Source organism: Palaemon carinicauda, chromosome 4 (assembly GCF_036898095.1).
Source record: "Palaemon carinicauda isolate YSFRI2023 chromosome 4, ASM3689809v2, whole genome shotgun sequence".
Classification (NCBI taxonomy): Eukaryota; Metazoa; Arthropoda; class Malacostraca; order Decapoda; family Palaemonidae; genus Palaemon; species Palaemon carinicauda.
In genome coordinates, this window is record NC_090728.1 from 54,144,948 (window position 1) to 54,154,947 (window position 10,000).

The following is a 10,000-nucleotide window of genomic DNA, read 5'->3' on the forward strand; positions in this document are numbered from 1 at the left end:
TCAATAGTTCATCCACTATTCAGAAGCGGATGGTTTTTATCTAAGCCCTTAACTTGTTTTCCATTATTTACTCTTTTTCTTTAGTTTTGGATAAGGAACCACTGCCGACTGAATGTCATTAACATGTATGTTATATCGATTTATATATATATATATATTTTTTTATTATTATTTCTTTTTTTCTTTTTTTGATAAGGAACCACTGCCGACCGAATTTCATTAAGATGTAAGATATATCGATTTTTTTTTTTGAACGCTTACAGGTATAGATAAGATGCATTATTTATGATTGACAAAACGCATAATTGTCTATACATTGACTGAAACATCTGCTAAAATGAAGGTTTTTCTTCGGCTTAACACTTATGATTTTTTATTGAAGAAGCTATCAAGACCTTAATAATGTTATTTATGAATGAATGATTTGAAGTTTTCTGGTATCCCGACATTATTATTATTATTATTATTATTATTATTATTATTATTATTTATTATTAGGAAAATAGCCCAGTGAGGAAAGGAAACTAGGAAAATTAAAATATTTTAAAACATCAACACCAAAATAATATTTCCTATAAAAATTATAAAAGCTCTACAAAACAAGAAGAAGAAAAATAAGATAGAATAGTGTGCCGAGTGTACCCTCAAGCAAGAGAACTTTACCCCAAGACAGTGGAAAGACCATGGTACAGAGGCTATGGCACTACCCAAGACTATAGGAACAATGGTTTGATTTTGGGAGTGTCCTCGTAGGTCATTGACGCCGATATTATTTATGAAGATATTTTTCAAATTATATTACCTTTATTACAATTACTATATTGGTAATGAGAAAATTTAGTTGCGGTAAAGAAAAAATAAAAAGTTTGCTTTTTTCAACCTATTTCAATTGCCCCTTTACGAAGCTACAGTTTCTCTTTGAAAACCTCGGCAGTTTTAATTAATTAATCAATTAATTTCATTAATGTTAGTGTAAGTGTTGCATCAAAATTACATATTTCAACGATCAAGGAGCTAGTTCGCATTTCATTTTTTATGCTGGCTTCATGGTTTAGATTTTAAAACAATTAAAAAGCTACCGCTTGTTTTATAATGGGATTCAAGGTATCAGAGACATTTCTTTTGTTTTTATTGTGTGATTTCAGGGTCATAGATATTCTACCTTTCTCGATTACAACTTTTTCCACTATTCTTAGTCTGTAATCTGTTTTTATCAATAATTAGACAAAGTATTATTGCCTTCTGTGACACACCTTTCCTTACCAAATGTGTTTGTAAATAGATTAAATTTTTCCCTCAACAAAGGCCTTGATGTTGTTAAAAGTTATAAAATTTTTCCTCACCAAAAGCCTTGTTGTTGTAAAAAGCTTATAAAATGTTTTTACATTTTCCCTCACCAAAAGCATTAGTGTTGTAAAACTTTCCCCCTTTACCTCACTAAAGGTCCTGGTGTTGTGAAAAGTATTAAAATTTTCCTTAGCAAAGGTCTTTGTGTTATAAAAAGTTTTATGTATTTCCTCACCAAAGGCCGTGGTGGTGTAAAAAGTGTTACTTTTTTACTCACCAAAATCATTGGTGTTGTGAAAAGTTTTACATTTTTCCTTACAAAAAGTCTTTGTGTTATAAAAAGTTTTATGTTTTTCCTCACCAAAGGGCCTTGACGTTGTTGCAAAGTTTTACATTTTCCTTACGAAACGTGTCTTGTTATAAAAAGTTTTATGCTTTTCCTCACTAAAGGCCTTGGTGTTTATAAATAAGTTTTAAATTTTACACACCTAAAGCATTGTTGTTGTAAAAAAGTTTTACATTTTACTCACCCAAAGCATTGGTGCTGTAAAAAAGTTTTACATTTTACTCACCCAAAGCATTGGTGCTGTAAAAAGTTTTACATTTTACTCACCCAAAGCATTGGTGCTGTAAAAAGTTTTACATTTTACTCACCCAAAGCATTAGTGTTATGAAAAGTTTTACATATTCCCCACTACAGTTCTTTGCATTATAAAAAGCATTACCCTTATCCTTTATATCATTACAGGGAACTGCGAGAGCAAGAGGACTTTGTTGACGTGACCTTAGCTTGCGAGGGTCAGCAACTGTCAGCCCATAAAGTCGTCCTCTCCGCCAGCAGCCCCTACTTCAGGACATTGCTCAAGGTAAGTGGACACGCCTCCTTTGCAGATTGAGCTTGGAAGCAAATGTATGATCATTATTTGATTCATGTTATATAATATGAAAGTAAATCTTAAACCCTCGTACTTTGATGTTGTTATTTTAGTTTTGTTTACTTAGTTGTATAAAGTAAAAATCTGTTTAGTAAATTTCCAACTGTCTATTATAATTCTAAAATAGATCTTCAGCAACTCGTACTCTGATATTATCTTAGTATTGTTTTCTTATTTGCATAAAGTAAAAAAATCTGTCAATCTATAAGAGGTTTATCCTTTGCACATTCAGAATATGCTGTCTCATGTTATATATATATATATATATATATATATATATATATATATATATATTTATTTATTTATATGTATATATTTGTATATATATATATATATATTTATTTATATATATATATATATATATATATATATATATATATATATACAATATATATACTGTATGTATATATATGTGTATATATATATATATATATATATATATATATATATATATATATATATATATATATAAACTAATTCATTTATATAATACTCTTTGTATAGACTTCAAGTGTGTCAGTTTACCAGCCATTAATAACATAAGTAATTCGTAAAAAAAGTATGATTTTAATAGCTCTTGTTAATATTTACAAAGTGATTCGAATACATCTATCGTTACCAAATACATATTCTCAGATGTTTTATGAATTATAGCGAGTAATATCAACATTTTATTAAGCGTACATGTCAGCCTCTTCGAATGCATACATGTTCCATCATTATTATTATTATTATTATTATTATTATTGTTATTATTATTATTATTATTGTTATTATTAAATGCTAAGCTACAACCCTAGTTGGAAAAGCAGGATGCTATAAGCCCAGGGGCCCCAACAGGGAAAATAGCCCAGTGAGGAAAGGAAATAAAGAAAAGTAAAATATTTCAAGTATAGTAACATTAAAAAGAAAAAAAAATGTCTATAAAATCTATAGAAAATCTAAAGATCTATAAATTACAATAGAGATAATTGAATATTAACACTTCGTTCTTTGTTTACATAATGTTTATTTGTATGTTTACATTATTTCATTATTCCCGAAACAAACGACTAATGATTTTGCACAAAGATAGAAAATATTTATTTCAATGTTTTTACTGTTCTTAAAATATTTAATTTTTCCTTGTTTCTTTTCCTCACTGGGCTATTTTCTTTTTGGGGCCCCTGGGCTTATAGCATCCTGCTTTTCCAACTAGGTTGTAGCTTAGCATATAATAATAATAATAATAATAATAATAATAATAATAATAATAATAATAATGATTTCATTGTTATGTCAGTAAACAAATTTAATGAGGAGAATCTGAATAGTTTACGAAATTTCGTATTGATTGACATGTACATTGTCTACTTTATCCTTTTACTGTTTGCCTTTGATTCTTTCTAAAGTTAATATTTTCAAAGTAAATACAAAAATAATCAAGGTTTTATATATTGTTAAGAATGAAACGAAATGACATGAATGCTCATCTTACTCACTTGTATACTCTTCTCTGTTTGTCTAGAACAACCCGTGTGATCATCCAATCATCCTTTTACATTTTGCATTTTATTTTCTCTAAATGTTGATATTCTGAGAGTAAATATAAAGATAATATAGTCAAAGATAATCAAGTTCTTACATATTGTTGAGAATTATACGATAACACGAGCGTTCATCTTACTTACTACTATACTTTTCTCTGTTTGTCCAGAACAACCCATTCGATCACGTAATGCATCCTTTTACTTTTTGAATTTTATTTCTTTCTAATGATATTCTCTAAGTAAATACAAAGATAATCAAGTTTTTACATACTATTGAGAATGAGGCAAGCTGAAAGAATACTTATCTTACTTAAAGATAATCAAGTTTTTACATACTGTTGAGAATGAGGCAAACTGAAAGAATGGTCACCTTACTTAAAGGTACTCAAGTTTTTACATACGGTTGAGAATGAGGCAAACTGAAAGAATACTTATCTTACTTAAAGATAATCAAGTTTTTACATGCTGTAGAGAATGAGGCAAACTGAAAGAATGGTCACCGTGCTTAAAGATAATAAAATTTTACATACTGTTAAAAATGAGGCAAGCTGAAAGAATGGTAATTTTACTTAAAGATAGTCAAATATTCAAGTTTTTAGATACTGTAGAGAATGAGGCAAGCTGAAAGAATGGTCATTTTACTTAAAGATAGTCAAATAGTCAATTTTTTACATACTGTTGAGAATGAGGCAAACTGAAAGAATGGTCATTTTACTTAAAGATAGTCAAATAGTCAAGTTTTTACATACGGTTGAGAATGATGCGAAATGACACGAATGCTCATCTGACTTACTTCTATACTCTTCTCCCTTTGTCCAGAACAACCCGTGTGACCACCCAATCATCATACTGAACGAGGTTCGCTACTGCGAACTCCTGACGTTGCTCCAGTACATGTATCATGGCGAGGTACAAATCGCCCATGACCAAATCACAGACTTCCTGCGAACTGCTAAACTCCTGCAGATTCGGGGACTGGCCGAAGCCGCAGCTTCTGAATCCAGGTCCCGAACTCCTCCCGAGGTGCCGAAAGATGCGAGCCCTCCACCCCCTCCACCTCCGCCCATAGCTGAGGTGGCTACTCCGACGCCCACACCCAAGGCAGAGTCCTCCAATGAAGCTGATGAAGATCTCCGACCTCCCGACAGTCCACAAGTGAAGCGCATTAAGTTAAGCGGTGGTTTAGGGGCGCCGCCCCCGTCCTCTCCATCCCCACATCTGTCTGGGGGTCCAAGCCCCCCGGCCCCAACGCCGCCCATTCCCAGTTTGCCCCACAGCATGGCCAACATGGTCAACATGTCAGGTTTGCCAGCCCTTCCACCCGTGGGTATACCTGGGCTCTCACACCCTCTGTCCCTTCCTTCCTCGATAACCGCCCTCCCGCCCGTCTCCACCGCCCATCCTTCTCCCATGCATCATGCTGTCACCGCCCGTGCTGCCGCCCTGCACACGCCCACGCCAGTGAGTGCACCTTCCTTCCACAGCATGTACCCTGGCATGGGCTCTGAAGACACTCAGGACACCATGGGTAGCGACAGGTCCGAAGACCGCGACAAGTCGCGACACGATGACGATGACCACGACCACGAAACCAACGCCCTCGAGAAGATATCGGGTCTGGCCAACATGGCTGCTCTTAAAGGTACTCCTCCCCCCCCCCCCCAAAGAAAAAAAAATCTGGATATTTTTTAGTCTAGGTATTAATATGTATTCATGACTTTTTATGCTCTCCAGTGCCATTTTATGTAGTTTTCCTTTTTACAATTATTATTTACAAACAAAAAAGATTCTGGATATTTTTGAGTTTGGGTGTTCATGTGTATTCATAATGACTTTTTATGCTCTTCAGTGTTATTTCATGTAGTTTTCCTTCTTTCAATTATTATTTACAAACAATTGTTCCATACTTTTTTTTTTCTTCATAAACTTACAGTTCTTCTTCCTTATCATTACTATTTACAAACACTATTACATGCTCCCTTCGTGTTTCTTTTCTTTTTACTTCATAAACTTACATTTCTTGTTCTCAAAGGTACTCACAGATAATAAAAAAGAAAGAAAAATCTGGATATTTTTGAGTTTGTGTGTTCATACGTATTCATGATGACTTTTTATGCTCTCCAGTGCCATTTCATGTAGTTTTCTTCATTATACTTACTATTTACAAACACTATTCCATGCTCCTTTCGTGTATCCTTTTTTTTTTTTTATACTTCATAAACTTAATTTCCTGTTCTCAAAGGTACTCACAAATAATTAAAGAAAAAAAAATTCTGGATATTTTTTATTTTGGGTGTTTATATGCATTCATAATGACTTTTATGCTTTACAGTGATATTTCATGTAGTTTTCCTTCTTACGATTGATATATACAAACAACCATTCCATGCTCCTTTCGTGTTTCTTTTTTTTTTACTTCATAAACTTACATTCCCTGTTATATTACAGAATTCTATCCTCATTACTTTTATCTAGATAATTGAGTTCTATGCAAAATAAACACACCCTTGTTTGAGACCAGATATTATTTGGAGTTTAATACATCACTCAGATTCCTTGTTGACTTGAGCATATTGTCTTCCAGCTATGTCAGTCCCATCAAATGCTTTTTCCTAATCCTTGTATACTCACATGCAATAATTCCTCCTTTCTCTACAAATTTCCATAACAAATACGTATTTAAACTAACTGCCTTATGTGCCTTTCATTCAAAGCCAAAACTCTTAAGTTAAATGTGCTCATGTGCACGAGGTACATAGTTATTACAGTCACATGCCCCCTTCGCTCCTGTACAATAGTAATTATTCCTCTCCCCTTCATCTTGACCTCAAATCCTAGTCAAGCAATTATTGTCAGCTCTTTTTAGTGAGACGGATTTGCACCGTCTCGCAGGGGTGCCCTTTTAGCTCGGAAAAGTTTCCTGATCGCTGATTGGTTGGACAAGATAATTCTAACCAATCAGATAACAGAAAGCTTTTCCGAGCTAAAAGGGCACCGCTGCGAGTCTGTGCAAATGTGCCTCATTAAAAAAATGAGTATAGTTACACCGGCCATTTACTGTCGTCCTCCAATTCCTAAACTTTTTTAGCCCTCTTTACATTCTCGACTGACACTCTTATATTTTCAAATTACACGAATAATATCTTCATTCACTCTTTCGTTGTTAAGATCTCTCTCTCTCTCTCTCTCTCTCTCTCTCTCTCTCTCTCTCTCTCTCTCTCTCTCTCTCTCTCTCTCTCTCTCTCTCAGTAGAGGAGATAATAAAGTAATAAATAATGTTAGATGAAAGAGTACATGTAATCCTTGATTTTTTTCACAAAATAATAAGTTTCAACCTTATTGTGTTTTCTTATTTTTCTTCTTTAACTGATGTCAATTCTTGTTCATTTATTTGATGCCAATTCTCTATTTGATGGCAATTCTTGTTTATTTAATTATTGCTAATTTTTGTTCATTTAATTTAGGCCAATTCTTGCTCATTTACTTGATGCCAATTCTTGTTCATTTGACTGATTTCAATTTTTGTTTATTTAATTGATGTAAATTCTTGTTCATTTAATTGATGCCAAATCTAGTTCATTTATTTGATGCTTATTCTTGTTCATTTAATTGATACCAGTTCTTCATTTGATACCAATTCTTGTTCATTGAATTGATACCAATCCTCTTTTTTTATGCTAGTTCTTGTTCATTTAATTGATCCTATTTCTTGTTAATTTAATTAATGCCAATACTCTATTTGATACCAATTCGTGTTCATTTAATTGATGCCTCTATTTGATGTCAATTCGTGTTCATTTAATATAAGTCAATTTTTGATCATTTGATTGATGCCAATTCTCTATTTGGTGCCAATTTTTGTTCATTTAATTGATGCCAATTGTCTATTTGATACCAGTTCTTCTTCATTTAATTGATGGCAATTCTGTATTTAATGCCAATTTTTTATCATTTAATTGATGCCAATTCTTGTTCATTTGATTGATGCCAATTATTGTTCATTTTATTTATGCCAATCCTCTATCTAATGCCAATTCTTATTCATTTAATTGATGCCAATTCACTATTTGATACCAATTCTTGTTCATTTAATTGATTTCAATCCTTTATTTGATGCCAATTCTTGATCATTCAATTGATGCCAATTCTGGATCATTTAATTGATGTTAATCCTCTATTGGATGCCAATTTTTTTTTTCATTTAATTGATGCCAATTCTTGTTCATTTAATTGATACCAATTCTTTATTCATTTCTTTCCAGGATTTGGAGGCTTCCCGGGCCCCTCTGGTCTAGTGGGTTTGGCATCGGCAGCACTCGGCTCCAACTCGGACAATAATCCTGGTAAGTACAAGAAAAAAAGATACGAGTTTTTCTTCCATTTTTTTACCATTCTTTCCCTTTCCGTCAATCGTTATCATCTTAATTGAATGTGCCATATTTTTTTTCCAGAGTTCGTTTGGTTTCCCATCTTTTTTATCTCTATTAGTGTTGATGGAATTATTTATTTAGTTATTGGACAGAGAAGAGCAGTATCATGCTATGATGATTTTTGAACATAAAAGATACGTTTTCTGTTTGTTTTTTTTCCTTTGAGATATTTCCATTAGCATGGGATATGATAGAATTTTCTTTGCATGCTGTCTTGCCTTATGTCTACGGTAATTTTTTTTTTTTTGGATTGCCAGGGTTATTATCATCGTGTCATGATAATAATCACTGTTGCTATAATCATTATCACTGTTATGAATCATTTTGTCCGAGTGAATGGCTTGTATCTTTTCTCAAACTCACTCACTCTCTCTCTCTCTCTGACCTCACGAAGATGCGAAAGAAAGCAAGAAGAGGAAAAACATTGTTTTAAGAAAGACTGACGTGTGACAAACTTGGTTGTCATTGAAGGTAAAGTGTTGTAGCGTATTTGGGCGAAACTCGTTTTCTGCTGTAGGCAAATGGCTGGCAGTTTGTTAGGGAGAACAACTTTTAGCAATAAAGGCATTAATGGCTGGCAATTCTCTTTGCGAGGAAGATCGTATGAAATGGCTGTCAACTGTTTAAAACAGTTAAGTTTTGAAATTTTTCATAGTTTGCTGTCAACTGTTTAAAACAGTTAAGTCTTAAAATTGTTCTTAGTTTTAAAACTCAAGTTTTTATCTAAAGAGAAAAACGTGAAATTGTAAGTGACATCAAACAAAAAAAATCCTGATTATTGTAGTGCCTTTTCTGATGTACAAAGAAAGCTTTAGGAAAAATTTGATATTTCATTAGCTACAATTTTCTGTCGCCAAATTTAGAAGTTTTAATCAGAGTATGAGGCAAGTTGTTTCATTTGTGACTTTTTCTTTTATTGTTTCCATATTTTTTTTCTCTACTGCTCATAATTTGGCAGTAGCTAAACAAAGCCTGACAAAGCTTCTACTGCTCATAATTTGGCAGTAGCTAAACAAAGCCTGACAAAGCTTCTACTGCTCATAATTTGGCAGTAGCAAAACGCTAAATAAAGCCTGAATAAGCTTCTACTGCTCATAATTTGGCAGTAGCTAAACAAAGCATGAATTAGCTTTGTTTAAGAACATTTTGTTGGAGTAAATTTTGAACAAAACTCCTAGAGAAGGTTATAAATTGCATCAACGAATTGAAGGTACTTCGGATCAACTACCGAGTTCCTTAGAGTATAGAAATTGCCTCAGAAGAATCGAAGGGACTACTTGTATAAGCAAAATTTTCTGAGATTAGTAAGAAACGCAAATGTAATGCAAATCCTATTGAGGAGGGTTGACGATAAGAGAAAAATGTTATATATACTTTTGAATGATTATAAAAGAAAACCCTTAGGAGGAAAGGATAGGTGAAACATTCGTGTGTAATGAAAAATGAAAGTTGTTAAGCTATAGGAAAGAAGCTATGCAAGGTGTTCTAGGAGATAGTACAAGAGTGAATGTATCGAAATGTAGAGAGAGAATTGAAGTAACATAAATGTATAGATTTTATTGCTGTAATAGAATGATAGATGAATTCAAAGAAAGAGGAATGAGTGATGCTTAACAAAAGGAAGTGTAAGTTTCCAAATGTGTAGTGATACGGTTGGTTCTCTTGTAAGACTTTGCTTTTATAGGCGTGTAATGATGTATTGGATCTCCATTACTATTTCCAAAGGACCTTCATCTTGACCAAGCTGTTGAAATAGATATACTGTATATACACCAAATAGATTTTTTTACTCTCAATTTGAAGTCAGTCTTTTTCAGAC

The 10,000-nt window shown here is 32.9% G+C and overlaps 1 protein-coding gene across 1 annotated transcript in view; it reads left to right on the forward strand.

Annotated features, from left to right (window-relative positions):
* LOC137639959 (protein abrupt-like) overlaps positions 1–10,000 on the forward strand; it is a 44,945-nt gene that overhangs the window by 1,817 nt on the left and 33,128 nt on the right. Inside the window, 3 exon segments of the mRNA XM_068372278.1 lie at positions 2,036–2,153; positions 4,571–5,393; positions 8,014–8,094. Of these exon segments, the coding sequence (XP_068228379.1) occupies positions 2,036–2,153; positions 4,571–5,393; positions 8,014–8,094 (1,022 nt within the window).